This window comes from Moschus berezovskii, chromosome X (genome assembly GCF_049115385.1).
Source record: "Moschus berezovskii isolate FMDL1 chromosome X, NW_MosBer_1.0, whole genome shotgun sequence".
NCBI lineage: Eukaryota > Metazoa > Chordata > Mammalia > Artiodactyla > Moschidae > Moschus > Moschus berezovskii.
The window spans coordinates 29,046,123-29,068,731 of NC_142488.1; the positions used below are offsets into that span (position 1 = coordinate 29,046,123).

Below are 22,609 nucleotides of genomic sequence, written 5' to 3' on the forward strand. Positions count from 1 at the left end.
GGGAAGTCATATACTCAGAATTCATTCATACATCATCTGCAAAGAAAATGGGTGCTGAAATATATTTGAGGGAAGACCCGAATAGAAACCCTTCTCAAAGCAAATGTAAGTATAATCTGCAATTAAAATCCGACATGATCAAGGGCTTGGTAGATAATGATGAGAATTCAATAGCCTTGGAATTTAACAAGCACTATCTTAGCAAAATAACAAAGAATAAAAAGGTATACATTTTAATCCAGGAGGTGGAAGAAATCTACAGCAAAGGAAAAACTAAAATAGTTGCTATGCGACTCCTTTCAGAAAAGCTTCCCAGATTTCTAAATGCAGAATATGTTCTTGCTGACATGTGAAATCAGGCATATAATGAGTTTGATGTCTAAGAAGAATTCAGTTGAAATTAAGACCAATTCCTGCTGCTACCTTCCTCAGTTGTCTTCATTAAGCTCAAGACAAAACTGGGGGGGGGCAATCCCAAAGATAAAAGCAAGTGCTCTCTCAGATAGAGGGATGAATGGAGGTGCCAAACTAAAGCTTTGTCAATCCTTATTTATAAAACAAAACAAAACAAAAACAAACAGAATTCCTCGGTTTGAGGATATGAATTTGCTGCATTAAGGGCTTGTTTTCATTTTTTTTCTTTTGCATAACCATTCACATTCCTCTGCAAAAATCTCTTGAGTATCAGCTAACACTATTTGGAGCTGGGGACAGGAGTGTCGCATCTCTGGGAGCGCATCTCTTTGGGTAGAAGGAGCCTCACTGGAAGATGGTGGAGGAATTCAAGATATCAGGCTAGCAAGGGCAAGAACCAATGGCTACACGCTGACTCATCCTACTACTGGAAAAATGAATATCTTGAGGTTTTGTCTGCTTTCTAATCTGAGTGCAATCTACATCCTAGTTCTTTACCTCCCAGCATATCAAAACATTTTTTTGGTTCCATTAAATGCAAAAATGATTAATCACAGGGATAGCATTTGGTCACACGGCTTCATGAAACTTTCATCCTGAGGACCATATTTCTAGACCAAAGCCCTGCTGTGATGCTAATTACACCGTCACCGTTCTGTAAACTAAGCCTCCCATGGTAGAGTCTGGAGAAAGCCTGCCATACGTACGTATCATAAACATTCAGCAGCCAATTGAGACACATATCCACGCAGAGAGGGACGTTGACCAGATTGTTGTGCTCTTGCTCCAGGCGGTCATAAATAGTGGTCAAACAGTTAATGATCTGCAGGATGTCCATGGGCTGGTCGTTTTGCTTGAGGTTGTGCTGGTCCAAGGCATCACATGCGGCTGACAGGCTCAAAAGATCCACTGCAAGAGCCACAGAATATCATCGGTCATTTCAAGGGGAAAACCTTTCTGTCACTGTTTCTGATGATCCTAGTAGGATGGTCTTGTACCCTTTTAAACACCAAACCCAAACCCTACCCTCTCTTACTGAACTGTTTTCTTCCCATCCCTTGGCTATGAGTTTGGTGAGTAAGGTAAAGAATCCACCTGCAATGCAAGAGACCTCAGTTAGATCCCTGGGTTGGGAAGATCCCCTGGAAAAGGGAAAGCCTACCCACTCCAGTATTCTGGCCTGGAGAATTCCATGGACTTTATAGTCCATGGGGTCACAAAGAGTCAGACACGACTGAGCGACTTTCACTTATTCACTTATTCACAAGCTCAGAGGTTGTTCTGAAGTCTCACTGGCAATGGGTGAAGAAGTGAGTGAAGAGACAGTACCTATGTCAGAACTATTGGGCAATTTGGGGGAGTTAAAGGGACCCATAGTGTTCTACAGGAACAGAGTCATCTCCACCCGAATCACGGAGTGGGGTGGGGAACTGTTTTACTAGAGATTTTAAAAGGTTCCTAACAGTACTTTCTTGTATTAGTATCAGAGAAGGTCAGTTTGATTAATCTGTATGGTTAGGGTTGTATAAACTCGATTTCCAGCTATGCATTTATAATCATTAAGTATGTTTCTCCTTGATATATCAGTCACCTCCTAATCTTTCTTGCTACATTAACACTAGGTGAAAAAATACTCAACTTCACTAAAATGTTCTATAGACAAACTAAACTAACTGTGTCACCTATCCAGTTTTCAGGTGTAAGGCTCACTTGTTTCTCCTTTCACCTACTATGTATTTCATGCAGGAGATGCGTGAAATTCGATTCCTGGGCTGGGAAGATCCCCTGGAGAAGGAAATGGCAACCCACTCCAGTATTCTTGCCTAGAGAATTCCATGGACAGAGGAGCCTGGTGGGCTACAGTCCATGGGGTTGTAAGGAGTTGGACATGACTGAAGCAACTGAGCACAGCACAAAACAAGAACTTTGTAAATTTGGTGGGGAGTGGGAGGTTTCTGTCATCTAAGGTGGTATTTAATGGTATACCGAAAGACAAACATGTATCAAAAGTGAAATCTCAACCTTGTCCAACATCAGCAAATCATAAGCTTTACTCCCAAGGGTCCTGGGAAGATGCTTTTCTCTCAAGTCAATTTATTAGCCAAATTGAGAATGCAACAGCTTTGCTTTTATGACACCTTATACATCTAAGCTCTGGTCTGCATTCTCAGTCCTTTGAGAGAGAAAGAGAGTCAATGGTAATTAAGTAAATTTCTTACGCATCCTGGGGGAGGAGGCAACAAAATTCTAAATGTAACTTCAGATAAACACAACCATGCCAGTCAGTAAACAGGCTGCCCCATACTAAACAGATGCAAATTTAAGGCTTTAATGCATTTTCCTAGTTACTGTTTGTGGCTAGTTCTAATTAAATGTTAAGGACAAAACCCCAAAATAGTGGTTAATACCTGTGTATGTTAATACCTATGTACTGCATGTTTTTCTCTTTTCAAAAAGGAAAATAGTACCCTTTTGAAGTTTCCCTGGAAGCATGAAGAGACCTCATGGTGGATGCAAGTGTGTTTTCTTTTTTTTCCTTTGTCTTTCATCCCAGTGAGTAAAGCCCTCTATGTCCATGGACCAGTCCCCCTACAATACCCTGATGGAGCACTCATCCTATCAAAGCAAAGCTCCCCACTCTCTTGCTTAAAAATACTCTCAAGATAAAGGAATGACCTCTTTACTTAGAAGCCGAGACTGTGTTTCAAGTGGCAGAAAGGAACATAACTTGATTTGAAAGGGAGGGAGGTAGAAAAAAGATTAAAAAAAAATAACAACACAAGGAGGTAGGGGGACGGAGGAGGGGAAGGCTGAGTGGGGACTGTATGGGAGAACAGAGAGAGATACAGAGACAAAAGACACCAACTTTCATCCTCTCTGCTATGTGCATGACTTCCTCTCAGGACAGGTTTTGAGGTGTACATAATCAGCACACCATTTTCATCAGCAGAAGAGAAGACCAGACTTCCTCAAAATACCAATATTCCCAGCATGTTTCTTTATATATTGAGGGAAGCAGTGGGTGTTTCGAAGTTTTTCTACTGTATTTTTTTTGTTGTTGTTTTTATTGTTACTTTTCCTTAATCATGATAGCTATTTTGCTTTATATCCATGGATATAAGAGCTAACAAGTGAGTATCTGTAAGACTCACTTTGGTATGAAGAGTCTAATTTCCCTGTGTGATGGACATGAACAACCAACAGGAAAATGGCATTTCTTTTCTTTTTATGGGGCCCACTTTCCTCTCTGTACAGGTGAATGGGTGACACACAGAATAGGAAACTAGGAGCATCAATAGCTCCAGAGGGGTGCAAAGCAACTGCTCCGAAATAATAGGAGCAGGAGATGACATAGTTGGGAAGAGAAATACTGTGCAGTGCACTCTGCTAAAACCAAATGTCGTTAAACACGAGAATGATCCATCACAGAAGACTGGAGAACACATTTTCCTTAAATTAACATATCAAACAGAACTTCACTTTCATGGAATAATTGGTAAAAGACTCCTATTGAGGTATATAGAGCCGATACCATGGACATGCAAAGACATGAGAAAATCAATAGGGGCAAAGTAATTGCCACACAAACATATACTTAACTGTGTGAAATGAGCATCTTGGAGAACACATTGGCATTTTTTGATGAAACATTAAACATAATGATTAGTTGTTTCCAGAAGCCTCAACAAGCAACCAGCAGCAACAATTCTGTGAAACCATCCTTTTACCTCAAGATAGGAATTTCCATTTAGGGGAAGAATATATCTGCTTTACTGTATTCACTAGGGAATATATTTTAAAGCTATAAAAAAAAATCCAAAGTATGTTCTAATACACCTTTTCTTTCAAAAATTATTTTAACAGTAGAGGATGCTAGAGGTTTGGATGCCAGTGAAGCAGAGGGACCATCTGGGGGTGACAGAGGGGGCAAGACAAAAAATGACCAGTTCTCCAGGGTTCTCCTTGCTAAGCACGAAAAGCAGAAAATGAAGGGGATGGGGTGGGGTGGGGTCTCAAGCACAGGATCCCATGAATGGTTCCCAAGGTGCTGGTTGTGCCTGATCACCTGGCTCAGAAGGTAAAGAATCTGCCAGCAGTTCAGGAGATCCGAGTTCAATCCCTGGGTTGGGACGATCCCCGAAAGGAGGGCATGGCAATCCACTCTAGTATTCTTGCCTGGAGAATCTCATGGACAGAGGAGCCTGGGGGGCTATAGTCTATGGGATCCGAAAGAGTCAGACACGACTGAATGACTAATGCTTTCACTTTTTTACTCTCTTAACATCCTAGGTTTAAATGTCCATGCCGTTCTTTTCTACATATGCCACAAGTGAGGAGTTTTGCTGGATTTTTTTTTTTTGTCTTGTACAGAATCCTCAGTGTTGTGAACTAGAAAGCCCCTTTCAGAAGCATTGGCAGTTGGGAAACATTGAGACCAGAGAGGAGACTTGCTCTGGGTATTATGGCACGACAGGCGGGGGCATGTACTGAAAAGAAGAAAGGTGGGTGGCAGAGGTAATGCTTCCAGACTGTACATAAAAGAAAACTACCCTCCCTTTTCTACTAGCAATAATATGGGGAGGAGAAAAAGCATCAAAATGTTGGTTAGAGTAAGTCAGGCAGTGCCCACACAAACACAACTCTGGGCTCATCCTGTGGGTCAATGTGGATACCCCGTGTTAACATATCAACAATCCTGCAACCTCAGTAGTACAGACACAGACAGGGTGGGTAACTCCTACGTGTCTGCTGACTTTCTGGTCCGTGCAGAAGGTGTCTGTGGGAAGAGGAGGCTGTTGTGGACATCACATCTTTCCACAGGCGGCTTACCCTTCAGGCTGAAAGACTTCTCAAAAAAATCTTTGCCTAGCAAGAAAGTAAATGTGCTTTGATGTAGTTATCTTTGCTGCGAGGGTTAATTCCAGAGACTCTGAGGTTGGCAAGGCATGTTTTGCTAAAACCAGCCACACAATGCGGAGCCTTGATCAAAGCAATGAAAAGAAGTGACTCACTGTGTTTATGGGTAGCCATGGGTTACAGGTTATCACAGTTATTTACTGCTAGCATTTACAATTAGCCATTTTTACCTGGTCTCAGTGAGGCCCATGGAGGCCACTGGGTTTGGGACTGGCTATGTAGGGAGACCCGGAGAAGGCAATGGCAAGCCACTCCAGTACTATTGCCTAGAAAATCCCATGGATGGAGGAGCCTGGTAGGCTGCAGTCCGTGGGGTCGCTGAGGGTCAGACACGAATGAGCAACTTCACTTTCACTTTTCACTTTCACACATTGGAGAAGGAAATGGCAACCCACTCCAGTGTTCTTGCCTGGAGAATCCCAGGGATGGGGGAGCCTGGTGGGCTGCCGTCTATGGGGTCGCACAGAGTCGGACACGACTGAAGTGACTTAGCAGCTTATCAGCAGCATGTAGGGAGACAAGGCAGAATGTCAAAGAATTGATGCCTTCGAATTGAGGTGTTGGAGAAGGCTTCTGAGAGTCCCCTGGACAGCAAGGAGATCAAACCAGTCAATTCTAAGGGAGATCAACCCTGAATAGTCACTGGAAGGACTGATGCTGAAGCTGTAGCTCTGGTATTTTTTTCACCCGATGCAAAAGGAAGACTCATTGGAAAAGCCCATGATGCTGGGAAAGATTGAGAAGAGAAGGAGAAGAGGGTGTCAGAGGATGAGATAGCTGGATGGCATCACTGATGCAATGAATCTGAACTTGGGCAAACTCCAGGAGATGATGAGGGACAGGGAGGCCTGGCGTGCTGCAGTCCATGGGGTTGCAAAGAGTCAGACATGACTGGGAGACTGAACAACAGCAAATATAGGGAGAAGATATCCAGGGCACCAGCAGTTATAAGCAATCCTAACTGAGATTCTGATGGGTGAGCCTTGGTTTCTAAAGTGCTCTGCACTCACACTGGTGGTTCTTGATCCAAGAGAGAATGTGCATCCTGTTCTGGCCCTGACAGAGAGAGGGCGCTTGGAGCTCTGACATGGCCTCTCCAGACCCCACCCTGTGGTTGTGATGCATGGCCCTGTTATAATGCTGTTGGTATATGTTAGGCTTCTCCTTTCTCCTGGTAATGAACTGTAGATTTGTAAGGACTTTCATTTTGAGTCCTCATCAGCTCTTGAGCTTAACTGTCATGCCCAGAGCAATTAGTGCAAGAACTGAGATGGTTTAGAAGGCTCCAATTCATTCTTAGCTGCAAATACGGGTAAGGCATTCTTTTCAAAAGAAAAGAAGATGATTCTGATATAAGGGATGAAAATGAACCACTGATGCTGGTTGCCAAGCTACCCTCAGTCTGAAGTAGTACAGGCTTTGAAATTGGTTATCAATAATACAACTTTCTACTGGAATCTGGAAATGGTAGAACCTGAACTCCAGGAGCTATAAGAATGGATTAGAAGGGGATGGCAAACTGATAGAAACTAACTTCCTTGGTTAGAGAAGCAAAAGCTTAAAAAGTCCAGAATCTCCTTCTACTGAGTTTCAGCCTCTCTTGCCTGCAGGTGGAGTTCCAGCCAAAGGAACCTGGGAACTAGCACTTTTGATATATGGGCTACATCTGTGAGAACAATTACAATTAGAAACATAATTCAAGTGGGGAACTTCTGGCTGTCCCCTAGTTTACCGTAATTTTCTTTTTCAATGCAACACTAGTAGTCCCTGGACTGCGGCTACAATTGGAGTCTTAAAGGCTGGTAATATCCTGAAAGAAGAGACTATGACTGCTAGTTGGAAGGTAAGTGCAAGAGTTCCACAGGACTCCTGGGCTGAATCACCCCCTTCTCACACCTCACCTAACACATGCTTTGTTGCCTAGTGGATGGGACGGCCCCATCTTTTTCTGTTTGGAACCAGTGGGAGCCCTTATCAAAAAGTGGGAAAAGAAGGACAAGGCAAAGTCCAGGTATGTCTCATTTTGCTACCACCTAAATTCAAGCAGGTTTTAGAAAAGGCAGAGGCGCCAGAGATCAAATTGCCAACATCCGCTGGATCATGGAGAAAGCAAGAGAGTTCCAGAAAAACATCTATTTCTGCTTCATTGACTATGCCAAAGCCTTTGACTGTGTGGATCACAATAAACTGTGGAACATTCTGAAAGAGATAGGAATACCAGACCACCTGACCTGCCTCTTGAGAAACCTGTATGCAGGTCAGGAAGCAGCAGTCAGAACTGTACATGGAACAACAGACAGGTTCCAAATAGGAAAAGGAATACGTCAAGGCTGTATATTGTCACCTTGCTTATTTAACTTATATGCAGAGTACATCATGAGGAACGCTGGGCTGGAAGAAGAACAAGCTGGAATCAAGATTGCTGGGAGAAATATCAATAACCTCAGATATGCAGAAGACACTACCCTTATGGCAGAAAGTGAAGAGGAACTCAAAAGCCTCTTGATGAAAGTGAAAGAGGAGAGTGAAAAGGTTGGCTTGAAGCTCAACATTCAGAAAACAAAGATCATGGCATCTAGTCCCATCACTTCATGGGAAATAGATGGGGAAACAGTGGAAACAGTGTCAGACTTTACTTTTTGGGGCTCCAAAATCACTGCAGATGCTGACTGCAGCCATGAAATTAAAACACACTCCTTGGAAGGAAAGTTATGACCAACCTTGATAGTATATTAAAAAGCAGAGACATTACTTTGCCAACCAAGGTCCGCCTAGTCAAGGCTATGGTTTTTCCCGTGGTCATGTATGGATGTGAGTTGGACTGTGAAGAAAGCTGATCGCCGAAGAATTGATGCTTTTGAACTGTGGTGCTGGAGAAGACTCTTGAGAGTCCCTTGGACTGCAAGGAGATCCAACCAGTCCATTCTAAAGGAGATCAATCCCGGGTGTTCATTGGAAGGACTGATGCTAAAGCTGAAACTGCAATACTTTGGCCACCTCATGCGACGAGTTGACTCACTGGAAAAGACTCTGATGCTAGGAAAGGTTGGGGGCGGGAGGAGAAGGGGACGACCGAGAATGAGATGGCTGGATGGCATCACCGACTCTGTGGACATGAGTTTGAGTGTACTCCAGGAGTTGGTGATGGACAGGGAGGCCTGGCGTGCTGTGATTCATGGGGTCGCGGAGAGTCGGACACGACTGACCGACTGAACCGAACTGAACTGAAATGTGGACTAGCACAGTGGCTGAGCCCAGGGGAATATACTCTCTGTGGGGCGGGGTTGACAGGGGTGAGGTGGTGGAGAGATTGGATTAAAATGTAACAGCAAGAAGAAAGGTAAGATTGTTGCTGAAGGGAAGAAAGCCACCACATGGGTGTGAAAACCAGAAAAGCTAACACAATGCTGGTGCCTAGAAAGAGGCTTATTAGAATAAGAGAATAACATGCTCCCTGGCTGGGAAAGACTGAAGGCAGGAGGAGAAGGGGACGACAGAGGATGAGATGGTTGGATGGTATCACCGACTCAATGGACATGAGTTTGAGTAGGCTCCAGGAGTTGGTGGAGGACAGGGAAGCCTGGTGTGCTGCAGTCCATGTGGTCACAAAGAGTCGGACAGGACTGAGTGACTGAACAACAACAGTGCTCCCTTTGGCTATGACTCATGCCCCTTTAAAGAGCCAAGAAGTGAGCAGTACTGCTGGCCAATCTACCAAACGCACTGGGTGAAGAGATGGGAATTCTGACTGTGACCTGGACTGCATCATGTCTTTAGGAGTCTGTTTCACAGGATGTATCTGTCAGTAAGCACCTGTGTGGGAAAGCAACCTGTGGGAATACTTACCCAGTCATATCTGGAGAATACTGATGTCTCATAATCTGAATGAACACTGCATGGTCATTCATTGTGAAGATGAAGGATTACAAAAGGTACTGGGTAGAAAGGTATGTGGTAGCAAGTTTAGATGGTATATACCCCATCTGTCATAATATATATGGGTTAAAAAAAGCTATTGGCCTCATTAGTGTGTGAGGAGAGCTACAAATGAGTGAAGGGACAACTGGGATGCTTGGATCATTGAGGAAAATGAAGTTGAGTTTGGTAGGCCTACTTCCTTGAGATTGAAAAGTCAAAACTTTGGTTGTTTTGTTGCTGTTGTTACTTAGACATTCAGATTTATCGCTGATGCATTTTCTTCACACCGAAGCTTCCACGTAAACATCTAGATTACCCAGATAATCTGGATGGAATATACATTTACTTTTGAGAATTTTAAATTCCATTTTAAATATTCAAGTAGTCTGTAAATCATAGGTTAAACCTTTTAAGATGTTTCGAGTATAGAAGTTTGTTTGACATGGGGAGAATTCATGAGATGTGCTGGGGGGAAATGGAAGGACCAGCATGTTTATGTTAAACACAGAAAGGGATAGAAAGGAACTGAAGGAAGAAGAGACACCTAATAGCGCAGAGGTACCTTAGTACAAAGTGTTTATTGTATATGAAATACATAAGAGGCATTAATTATACACATGAATACTTAATATTCATGAGAACTTAATTCTGGCTGCCATTAGTGTGAGCCATTCTGCCCCCATGTGTCTTCTGCTCAAGGAACACAAGTACATCCCAGGGCCACTGATCAGGTTCACTGTCACACCATAACTGTGGTCAGGTGCACTTGTGTCTGTGCCTTTAATAGAGCAAGTTTATATGTCACTGGCCTAAGATGAAAAGCCAGCAATTTGCTATGGATGGCTGTTGATATTTCTGTGGCATTTCGAAACCAAGGTCCGTTTAGGAGTGACTACTATCCCTACAACATCTGCCTGGGAGACTCAACATTTTTTGCCTCTGAATTGCATTTCCTAGTTATAGTGAAGATGTTTTTACCACATGCTGGCAAGATATCCGGTGGACCAAAGAGCAGGGGACCCTTAAAATAAAAGAACCCTAGGAGAATTAGGTGGAGAAGGCAATGGCAAGCCACTCCAGTACTCTTGCCTAGAAAATCCCATGGATGGAGGAGCCTGGTAGGCTGCAGTCCGTGGGGTCGCTAAGGGTCAGGGACACGACTGAGCGACTTCACTTTCACTTTCCACTTTCACATATTGGAGAAGGAAATGGCAACCCACTCCAGTGTTATTGCCTGGAGAATCCCAGGGAAGGGGGAGCCTGGTGGGCTTCCGTCTATGGGGTCACACAGAGTCGGACACAACTGAAGTGATTAGCAGCAGCAGCAGCAGGAGAATTAGGAGCTGGGAGAGGACTACCTGGCCAGGCAGAATTTTATTTGAGTGAGAAAAGAGAAATTGATGGAAGAGATCTCCTAGTGCAAAAAGAACACATCAAGGGACTCCAAATCCAGGAGGAAAGAGAAGGATGGAAACTATAAATGGAAGCAACAATAACTAGAGAGTGGAACCTCCAAGGTTCTCCTTAACAGCATGAGTACCATGGCTGAGAACTCACCCTTCTTTTCCTTAGTAACTCCTGGTGCTGGACACATTTCAAGCAGGACTACAGTGGGAGAGAACGCGTGGTAGCTGCTCAGTTGTGTCTGACTCTTTGTGAGCCCATGGACTGACTGTAGCCCACCAGGCTCCTGTCCATGGGATTTCCCAGACAAGAATACTGGAGTGTGCTGCCATGTCCTTCTCCAGGGGATCTTCCTGACACAGGGATCAAACCTGCGTCTCCTGCATTGTAGGTGGATTCTTTACTGTCTGAGCCACCAGAGAAGCCCAAGATGGCTCCTATTATGGGAACCCCCTCTCCTTGGGCACCAATGCTGTCAAACCACAGAAGCAGAGAAACTGAGTTTGGCTCTGTCCTCAAGATATTTTGAATTCTGAAACAACAGAGACCTTGGCTTCCTCCAAAAATATTGTGCTGTGTTTAGTTGCTCAGTCATGTCCGACTCTTTGCGACTCCCTGGACTGTAGCCTGCCAGGCTCCTCCGTCCATGGAGATTCTCCAGGCAAGAACACTGGATTGGGTTGTCATGCCTTTCTTCAGGGGATCTTCCCAACCCAGGGATCTAACCCAGGTCTTCCACATTGCAGGTGGATTCTTTACCATCTGATCCACCAGGGAAGCTTTAAGAATACTGGAATGGTTAGCCTATCCCTCCTCCAGGGGAATTTCCTGACCCAGGAATTGAATCTGGGTCTCCTGCATGGCAGGTGGATTCTTTACCAGCTGAACTACCTGGGAAGCCCCCAATATTGAGCTGGTCCAAAAAGTTCATTTGGATTTCTCTGAACCATCTTCTGGGAAAACCCTAATGAACTTTTTGGTCAACCCAATAATACATGGTATGTGGCAACAGACTTTTTTGCAGAAAAGGGACCAAATAATTACACTGGCCTCTCAGGCACTCCTGCTGTGAGGCAGCCATTGGCCATGGAGGCACATCCTGACTGTCACTGTTGCCTGTATGGAACCTTTTCCTGTAGGAGACTGTAGATTTGTAAGCCATGTTACATGGTGGGTCCTCTCAGTTTTTAGCAACCAAACCCTATCTGATGCCACCTTTCTGTACATTCACCGAAGGTGATGTGCCTGGGTCCAGAAGGAGCACCTTTTTAAGCTATCTTGTGGGAAGGATGAGTCTGGCAATTGTGCCTCTATGCAGACAATTCCAGGTGGTAGAAAATTTCTCCACTGTGTGATTTAGTTGCCGAGCAGAAGCAAATTGTTCTCTATTTCTTGTTTGCAGAATATCTGTCACATTTATCCACTGCAGTATATTTAGCCCTATGGTTTGGGCTCTCTCCAACCCACCACACTAATAAACTAAATACACGGGTTTTGTTAAGTGCTTTTTTTATTTCTGCTCTTAGAAATTGGCTATATTTTTAATTTTAGACGCCACAAACCTATAGGATGTCATGAGAACCACAGTAGGAGAAAGAAAAAACTCGAGTATCTTCTTTGTAACTTTCAATGGGTTATCAGCCATAGGAACCGGCTTATAAATCCATCTTACCCAGATTTTCTCTTTGTCTCTGCTTTTCTGTCGAATTTAATTTTCATTCACAATGCCTTGAAAGGCAGTATAGAGTCATGCAACATTAAACCGATTACAAACTGGGGACATTATAGACCAATGATGACGCTCTAGACTTAAACAGCAAACTCTCTACAGCGGATAACATTGTGGTATTCAGGTTTCTGCAGTATTGAAGCTTTGATAGTGCAGTGAAAAAATATTAAGACTAAATGCTTAATGGCAGCAGCATGGCATATTTTCTAAGGCATCTGTAATTCAAACTCTTAACTGGCATCAGGAAATCATTGAGATAACATCATTAATTTTCATTAAAGTAAGAGTTAGTGGAAACGACCTTCGGTTGGAAAAGCTAGCCAGGACAAGTTTTGTTTTCTGACCCCAGACAATAGCTCTTTATCATGGCTTTACAGACACAGAAATGACGAAAAGGCCGGAAGGGAAACCAAAGCATATCTAAAATTAAGGGGAAATTCTGAAATAATCTACTGAACAGTTAAGTAATGCGATCATGCATGTTTTCAATAATAAAAGGATAGGTGAGCTCTTCATTCTGTATTCATACTCCACATGGAACCCTTCTACCATTCCTGAGAATCCAGCACTTAATTTAGATAAATACACCCTCATTTTGCTGTGCCTAAATCTTTTTCAAATATGAGAAAAGTAATGCTGAGAAAGGAAGTGCTGAGAGTTGCACAGTAGTTGAAAAGTGAAAATTTTATATTCTACATTCAAAGCTTAACTTTGTTATGAGGTCATAACCACTTGTGGCCAAAATGTTTTATAATATTAGATTCCCCCATTTGTCCCATGCTTATTGGAGAAGGAAATGGCAACCTACTCCAGTGTTCTTGCCTGGAGAATCCCAGGGACGGGGGAGCCTGGTGGGCTTCTGTCTATGGGGTCACACAGAGTCGGACATGACTGAAGTGACTTAGCAGCAGCAGCAGTAGCAGTATTGGAAATTTTAACATACAGTGAGATGACAGACAATGAGACACATTCGTGAATGGAAAGACTTTTTGACAGGAGAACTGAACAATGCCTAAATCTGTGAGGAACAGTATGGAAAGGGTGGTCCAATCTAGTCAGTTTGGGGTTTTTTTTTTATAGTATGACCTGGCACAACATATTATCTCGACTGAACTTTTAGGGTCTGACAGGACTGTACACCATAGCACTCTACAGTAGCCATTTCACAGTCGTCCCTTTCTCAGTGGGAGGCACTACCTCTGGGATGGGGCAGAGACAGAAGATGAAAAAGAGGCAGAAGACTTTCTCCACCTGGCCTCTGACTCCCCCACCCCAAATTACCTCTTTCCAGCTCTGGTACATTCAACAGGTCCCTACGGAAATCATAGGCCCAGGGAGTCCTCTAAAAACCACTTAAGCTTAGCAGCTATACAGCTGAACAGTGATAGCTTCAGAGTCTGGCCTATATGGAAATGGAAGCCCAAATCTCCTTTCATTCACACATCCATTCCATGAAAACAGATTAAGCCCTTCTCTGTGCCAGGCTTCGTGCTTAGCACTGGAGAAACCAAGATTAAGAGGACAGGCCTACTCTCTCCTTCTGAACCATTTCATTTCTAAGCTATGTCTTCTCCATCACCATGTAGAAAATCACATACCAACAGCACTCCTTGACCGTCTTCCTGCTAGCTTCTGCAGACCCCCTGGTCAGATACCTTCATTCCCAAAGTTTCGGTTGCCAGGGTTCGCAGCTCTCAGCCATGAATTGGGTTCAATTCGGTCCAGTTTGGGTCCAATTTGAGGTGATTTCAATATTGGCCATCATGACTTTGTCACTCTAGCCACTCAGTTCCCTTAAGTTCCTATTTCAGCTGCAGGGAAATTGACATCTAGTCTACCTCTACCACCCATGCAAATGGTCATGTCCTAGAGCCAATCAGCTGACCTGTTCCGCTTCCAAAAAACTGCTGAGCTTTGCTGCCGTCTGACCACAACTTCTTGGCCTTCCGGTCACTTCCACACAATCTCTTCCTCTACCTCCCTGAAGCATTTTTTGGCCGCTTTACCACACTACCTCCTAATTACCAGCTTCCACCTGAATTTCCAGCTTCTCCTGCCCAACGTGGACTGGCCAGATAGCATTCCAACCACTTAACCCCTCTTTTGACCTGATCCTCATTTCTCTTGCCCAGCTGGCCTCTGCCCACCTGGAATAGAATCATCCAGCTCCTGGAGAAATCCCCCTGAGGATGGGTGCAGCCCTAAAACAGTCAGCCGACGCTGAGCTCCAAGATGCTGTTTTCCAAAATAGCCCTCTCCCTGGCCACAGAGGTAAGGCTGACCTGGACTTTCTGCTGTTAACTGCAGCCCAGGAACTCTCCTCCACCTACACACCGAAAATGGAGCCCTGTCCACGGGCATCCCTTGCCTGCCTCCCCCAGGTCTCCTCAGTTACCTAGCCCTGCTCGCATTCTCCCCTCACCCTACTCACTACCTTGGAAGACAGGCTTCCTTCTCATGGGCTCTGGGTTATCTTCTCCCATCCCCCCAGGACTCACATGTTTTATTATCTCCTCTTCAGTCAACAATGTCCATTTTGTCCTGTCTTCTAATACTCATTGAAATAAACTCAGGCTTATCTCAGTCTAAATGCATGTACCCTCCATTAACTCCTCCGCCCCTTCCAGCTAACGACTGCCCCGCTTCCCTTCTCAACCTTTCTCCAAGAATCGTCTCAACCAACTTTCTCTACATCCCCACTTTTCGTTGACTTCTAAGCCCACTTCACCTCCTACACCATGTCCCCTAAAGTCTCACCCAAGTTCCTGAGGACCTCCTTGTTGCTCAACCCAATGGACACTTGGGCCCACTTCCTCCTGACCTTCCAGCAGCATCTGAACCTGGTGGTGGGCCCCTTCTTCCTGCCCGCGCAGTATGTGGTACTATACTCTGTGTGTGTGTTCCTTTGTAGTCCCCTCTGTACATGGGCCACTCGGTCTCAGATATTGTTTTCTTGTTACTGTCCCTCTCCCTAAGCAGCTGCACACTCATAATTCCTCAGTGTTGCTCATCCGTTTCTCCTGAGCACCACAGCTATGTGTATATGGCCAACTCTGCCAGCAGGCCCACTGTTCATCTCAGTTTGGCACCTACGTCTCTTCCTTGATCCATCCTCACCAGGCATGTCAAACTTGTCACTAATGCCTATCAATTCCACCTTGTATTTCTCAAGTCCTCCCAGTTTTCTCCATTCCTGCTCTGTCAATTCAGGCTACCAGATTGCTGGTTTAGAGAACGGAAACTGCTTGCCAAGTTTCTTCCCCTGCCGGGGTACGCTCTCACACCTCCCCGCATCACCACCCCCACCCCCAGCACTGAGGCAGACTCTATTCCACAGCCAGAGTCATCTTTCTAAATGACAGTCTCAACACGCCATCCCACTGCATGGCTCCCCACTGATTTCCACACTTTAAGTTTGTTGTAATTGGAGGATAATTGCTTTACAATATTGTGCTGGTTTCTGCCATCCATCAACATGAATCAGCCATAGGTATAAATTTGTCCCCTCCCTCTTGAATCTCCCTCCCACCTCCCACCCCAACCCACTCCTCTGGGATATCACAGAGCACTGGTCTGAGCTCCCTGTGTCACACAGCAAATTCCCATCGGCCATTTCTCTTACATATGGTGATGTATATGTTTCAATGCTAGTCTCTCAATTTGTCCCACCCTCTCCTTCCCACCCTGTGTAACTTAAGTGTAAAAACCTTTCACAGTCTGCCTGGCTCCAGCCAAACATTTCACCACAGCCCCTCCCTGGAGCTCCTGTGTTTTATCATGCTGTGGCATTTTCAGTTCCTGAATGTATCTCTGGACCCCATGCCTGAACACATGCTCTGCCTTCTAATGAGAATGCTCCTCCCAGACTGAACTCTACTTACCTTTCTGGACTCACATGGCTCTTCAAGCAAACCTTCTCAGCACCTCACCCCCACAACTATCTGTTCTCATGGTACCCCATCCACTGTCATGTGAGTAAATATACAACATTCAAATTGTCCTTTTACTTTTTCTCAGGTGCCCATAAAGCCGTAATAGAGGCAATTTCATTGCTTTTTTTAAAAAAAAAAAGAAAAACAGACTGTAGAGGTTCTTGATGATCTTATATATGGTTACCTGACTTCTGGATACCCTGTGTGTCCCTCATTAGACTATAGGTTCCATCAGCGTAAGGACTGTACCTGTCTATTTCGTGCTCACATCATCAGAAAACAAGGGCTCTCAATAACTTACTAACAGTTACATAAACTCTCTAATGAACCGAGAGTGTTTTATGACACTCTGGGATTTTTTTCCCACTGAGGCATGATATTTAGCAAAAGCAGAAAAATAACCTTGTCATCATTCTTCTGTGACAGCATTGATCACAACATTAGCATTCAAGCTAAAAAACAATACACATCTCTGTGCTTTGGTTGGCTAAGGCAACCGAGTGCTAATACTTCAAACATTAAACACATTTTCTGAGAAGAAATAAAGGTGGATGGGGGAGATAATTCAAGTTTCATAAAGATAATTCTTGATGCCAGTGCCATACATTAGAAAATAAAAATGATCAGTCTCTTATCAATTCAACATCAGTAGCTGAGGAATGGCAACAGGAATGATTCTCAACAATGTGACAGAGTAATCTAGACGCCAGGTCTCCCACACGGCAGGTAGATTCTTTACCAGCTGAGCTACCAGGAAAGCCCTAGAATTGAGCAATCAGGGAAGCCCCAATCTAGAGGTACACTAAACCAAAGAGATTTGAAAAAAAATGAATTTTATGCTACAACTAGACTTGAGAGAGCTATTTCTCCCCTCCTCAAGAGCAAATACCCCATCATTGTTTTTTTTTTTTTTTTAAGCAGAATTACATTTCAAGCACTGGTTAATACTCACAGCAAAGGGCCTTCTGCAGTCTTCGGAGTTTCATGGCAGTCCTATAAGCCGAGAACCTGACATTATTCAGGTCAGCTGAAGAAGAAAGGGGGAAAACAAAGATCATTTGTTATTTCATCAAATAACACAGATAAGCTCCCAATGATCTGCCAACAAAAGGCTGGGGGAAAAAAAATCTCTTGTACATGCCCCAATTTTGGAAAGGTAAAATTCTGTCAATGTGGGGAAGGAAAAAAAAATGTCTTTTTGCTCTTTGACGATCAGAAAAGCTAAGTTCTTTGAGGGATGACAGTGGCATAACCTGCAGGGTGCTCATGTAGTTCTTGTTCCCAAGAGAGAATAGAGGGACACGTATTTATTTTCTAGACTGTAATCTTGGTTCTGTTGTAGTGAATCTTTGCTAGGCAAGATTTAAATTTTTTCCTGTTATTTTATTTTTTTATTGGCGTATAATTGCTTTACAATGTTATGTTAGTTTCTGCTGCACAACAAAGTGAACCAGGTATATCCCTGGTGGCTCTGATGGTAAAAAAATCTGCCTGCAATGCAGGAGTCACAGGTTCCTGGGTTGAGAAGATCCCCTGAAGAAGTGCATGGCTACGTACTCCAGTATCTTTGCCTGGAGAATTCCATGGTCAGAGGAGCCTGGTGGGCTATGGTTCACAGGGTTGCAAAGAATCAGACATGACTGAGAGACTAAGCATGCATACATATATATATATATTTCCTCCCTCTTGGACCTTCCTTCATCTCCCCTGAATCCTACCCCTCTAGGTCATTAGCAACATCAGATTAAAAAGAACAGGGAATAAATACATCATTGGACTAGCTATGAGAATTTAGCAAACAAGTGGCATATAACATTTTTTCTAATTATCAAAGTTATACATGCTCACTGTGGAAAACAAAGAAATTAAAGGAAAACATGGAATCAAGTAAATTAATCATCCATAATTTCACTATACAAAGATGTGCACTGTTAACATTTGGAACATTTCTTATTCAACATGTTTATGTGTCTGTGTGTGAGATGTATTTTAAAATATAATTGGTAGAGTTAACTCTCATCCAGGTTTAGGTCTGCCTGATTCCACAGACTCCTTCTATTTAACTCTTCTGCATTTATTTAAAAAGTACATAAGTTGGCAAAGACAGGATAAAAGAGAACTGGTTTAAAAAGAAGTTCACAAATTTGTGTGTGAGCGCACACACATTTACTAATCAGAAATGTTTGCAGATCAAAAATTTGGATGCATGTTAAATATACAAAAATGATATCAGATGTCAATAAGAAACGTTACAAGTCCATATCAGGATGGATATTTGTTTCTGTCCATATTCTGCACTAATAAAAGACACTGCTATATTTTTTAAAAAATCAAGTGTAAAACATTGGGATTACATTTAGCTTTATATAATAAGGTACAATCATTCTATTATTCTGCACGGATTAACAACTCAACAATTTCTGCTACAGTGGTTTCTACTGTCACTTGTCTATTAAGCCCCAACTCATCTCACCTAGCAGAAATCTCTATTTATATTATGTCCTTACTGAATTTTGCATGTCTTGATATACACTAAGCTATATTTCTTTTCTTGCATTTTTGTGCATTTATGTTTCATAAACCCAGCTCCAAAAAGCTCCTTGAAGACCAGTACCCTGTCCCCAACTTCTGTTGTATTTCCTGGTGACTTAACATACAACTGTTCTCTGAAAAAGCAGGTCTAATACAGCTCAGGGACTCTGACAAACTGAATGAATAAAAGAATGGAAAAAAATACTGGCAAACATGACTAATAACCATAAACAAACGGCACCCACAGAACCAATTCTAATTCGAGATTAGGAAAGGAAAATAATTTAATCCATATGCAAGTTGATGGGTCAACATTATTAGATTGATGGCCTTTGAAGAGATCAAATATAACAAGCTAAAATGAAATTAGGGGAAAGAAAAACAAGGTCTGCAATTTACTTAAAGATATCCAACATAAATGCCAAAAAACAGACAATACTAAATGGTGGCAAGGATGTAGAGCAACTGGAACTCTCTCATACACTGTTGGTGGGAATATAAAACAGTATGACTACTTTGGAAAATCAGGTTAGCAGTTTCTCATGAAATTAAACAAACATCTATCTTATTACCCAAAAATCTACTCCCAGATAGTCACCCCAAAAAAATAAAGACATGTCACAAAAAGATGTCTATGCGAATGCCCAGAGTAGCCTTCCTCCGTAAGAGCCAAAAACTGGAAAGAAAACTAAAGAAGAATGAATAAAAAAACTGTGGTACAGTCACACAATGGAAATTCTACTCTGTAATAAAAAGGAACTAACTACTGATAATGCAACAATGTGAGTTGATTTGAAAAATGTTACCCTGGGTAACAACACAAAGAGTAAAAAAAAAAAATACTGCTTGATTCCATTTATATGAAATCCTAGAACAGGTAAATCTCACCTATACTGACAGAAAGCAGGTAGATGGTAGCCAGGAGTGGGGAGGGAGTGGGTAACTAACTGAAAAGAACACACGGCTATTTTTTACGTGATTAAAATGATATTTATCTTGATTGTTATGAAGGTCCCTTGAGAGTATATACATTTTATTGTATTGATGTATGTCTTGTATGAATATGAGAGTTGGGCCATAAAGAAGGCTGAGGACCAAAGAATTGATGCTTTCAAACTGTGGTGCTGGAGAAGACTCTTGAGAGTCCTTTAGACTGCAAGGAGATCAAACCAGTCAATCCTAAAGTAAATAAACCCTGAATATTCATTGGAAGGACTGATACTGAAGGTCCTACACTTTGGCCACCTCATATGAACAGCAGACTCACTGGAAAAGACCCTGATACTGGGAAAGACTGAGGGCAGGAGGAGAAGGGGGTGACAGAGGATGAAATGGCTGGATGGCATCACTGACTCAACGGACATGAGTTTGAGCAAGCTCTGGGAGATGGCAAAGGACAGGGAAGCCTGTTGTGCTACAGTCCATGGGGTTACAAAGAGTCTGACACAACTTAGTGAATGAACAACAACAAATGCCTTAATAAAGTAGATTTCAAGAGTTACAAAGAAATCCTCCCCTGGACAGTGTAGAATGATGTATGTGTGTGTTAGCTTAGCTATGCTGCAGAGGCGGTCAGTTGTCTTAATCAGGAAAACACACTCCAGGGGTGGCTGGCTAGCAATTAATCAAAAACCCTCACTCCAGAGGCCGCCACTGTAAAAGCCTCAGTTATATTTAGCTCGTGTTACACCTAAAATCCTATTAATACATCTAGGATCCTAATTAATGTGAGAGGGGCTTGTGTTAGTGATATTCGTAGTTTACAAAATACAAGGACTGCTGCAAAGGGTTTAGAAACATGCCCTGCCCTTACATTAACGGGGTGTCAGAAGAATCTAGCAGGCCCTCTACCTTTCCAAGCGGTGTGGTAGGCTGGATTCCAAGAGCTCCAGCTGTAGTTCTGGGACTCTTGGTTGCTTGAATTCAATTAGACGGCTGACAGAATCCTGCTGTTGTAGCAGTGGTTCACCAACTTGAGTGTACATCAGATACACCTGGAGGGCTGGTTAAAAACCCAGATTCCCAGGCCCCACGTGCAGATTTTCTGATTCTGCAGGTCTACGGCAGGCCTGAGAATCTGCATCTCTAACATGTTTCTAGGTCGCTGCTGATACTGCTGGTCCAGGGACCACACTTTGAGAACCACCGTGTTAAGGACTGTGGCAGATGTGGATTGAGAGGCTCTTGTGCCAAGCTCTCAAAAGGCAGAGTTGGGACTTCATGGAGTCTTAGGCACGGGCTTTAAAACTGTTTGCTGCTCTGTGACTAGTAACTGTTCATAGGTGACAAATCTTGTTCTAAGATCTGCTTTGGTTAGAAACTGGTTACTAGACGTGGCTAAGAAGGCAGCCCGCACCTCTGTATAACCACAGTGGCTCCCAACACCTATCGACCCAAGAGAACCTGGGCAGATCCTTTTTACCTCAATTATGATTTGAGGAAACAACGGCATCAGCATCTCTTCTGACCTTGTTAGAAATGCAGAACCCCAGGCCCCACCCAGCTCTATGAACCAGAATCAACATTTTACCAAGATCCCCATGTGATTCATCTATACCTTCAGGTATAATTGAGTCTTTGTTGTTGTTTAGTTGCTAGCTTGTGTCTGACTCTTTGCAATCTCATAGACTGTAGCCTGCAAGGCTTCTCTGTCCATGGACTTCTCCAGGCAAGAATACTGCTGCTGCTGCTAAGTCACTTCAGTCGTGTCCGACTCTGTGTGACCCCATAGATGGCCTCCTACCAGGCTCCCCCGTCCCTGGGATTCTATAGGCAAGATTACTGCAGTGGGTTGCCATTTCCTCCTGCAGGGGCTCTTCCCCACCCAGGGATTGAACCCCAGTCTCTTGCATTGCAGGCAGATTCTTTACCACTGAGCCACCAGGGAAGCCCTCAAATGAGTCTTTAATTATACATTTTAATAGAGTTTCTTGTTTCATGTTAAAAGTTCAAGTATAAACTCTGTAGAGAGACCTGTGTTGTCTTTTGTTTTTCTATCTTTCTACATTCCATTCTGTGGGCTTGTGGATTATTTAATGACTATTAGAGTCAATTAGACCAAAATCTCAACTCTAGATTATGCTTGTGGGTCTCTTATTTATGATGAACACTACTAAAATAAATTAAAGGTGTCCTACCCTCTTTCTGATTTTCCAAGGTATATTCAGAACTCAGAACAAGTGGTCGAAACAAGGTCAGAAGCTCCATCCAACCCTCAAGAATTGGCAAATTCCAGGAGCTAGAGATCCAAGTGGGAGAGGCAAGGATGATGTGATTCTCTCAGGGCGTGGCTCATGGTAGAATACTATCAGAGACAAGCATCTGGAACATTCTTGCTTCAGCAGCACTCTCAGCTTCCCTAAAGCAGTTCAAACATTCTTCCCTTTCAAATCCTTCTAAATATGGCACATTCTGCCTGGAGTCGATCCACTGTGACACACTTTCAAGCATACCCTCCAACACAATGCACAGAACAAGCCTTCTGCCACCAGTTTTCCATGTAGCATGGTCCAACCAATGAGCACACAGTGATTCAGGAATACCACAAGATGGGAACAGGGAAAACATCTAGTTTTCATCATACTGTGACAGAAGCCATGCAGATTTATAGATTTATATCCAGTAACCATCAGTGAATTACAACGGAGTTCTGGTTTCCTTAAAAAGTCCTACTCCAGAGAGATAACCACCTGTGTTGTCTGAATCTGCATGTGTTGCTAGGAATTGGCAGCACCATTCCCTCTGGCTTACAGTTGGTCACCGC

At 43.3% G+C, this 22,609-nt stretch overlaps 1 protein-coding gene across 9 annotated transcripts in view; it reads right to left on the reverse strand.

Moving 5' to 3' along the window:
* DMD (dystrophin) overlaps positions 1–22,609 on the reverse strand; it is a 2,246,075-nt gene that overhangs the window by 99,119 nt on the left and 2,124,347 nt on the right. For all 9 annotated transcript variants that reach the window (XM_055393453.2, XM_055393450.2, XM_055393451.2 and 6 more), the window contains 2 exons: positions 17,267–17,341; positions 1,122–1,323 (listed from right to left, as the gene is read on the reverse strand). In XM_055393453.2, the coding sequence (XP_055249428.2) occupies positions 1,122–1,323; positions 17,267–17,341 (277 nt within the window). The remainder of the gene's footprint in view (positions 1–1,121; positions 1,324–17,266; positions 17,342–22,609) is intronic.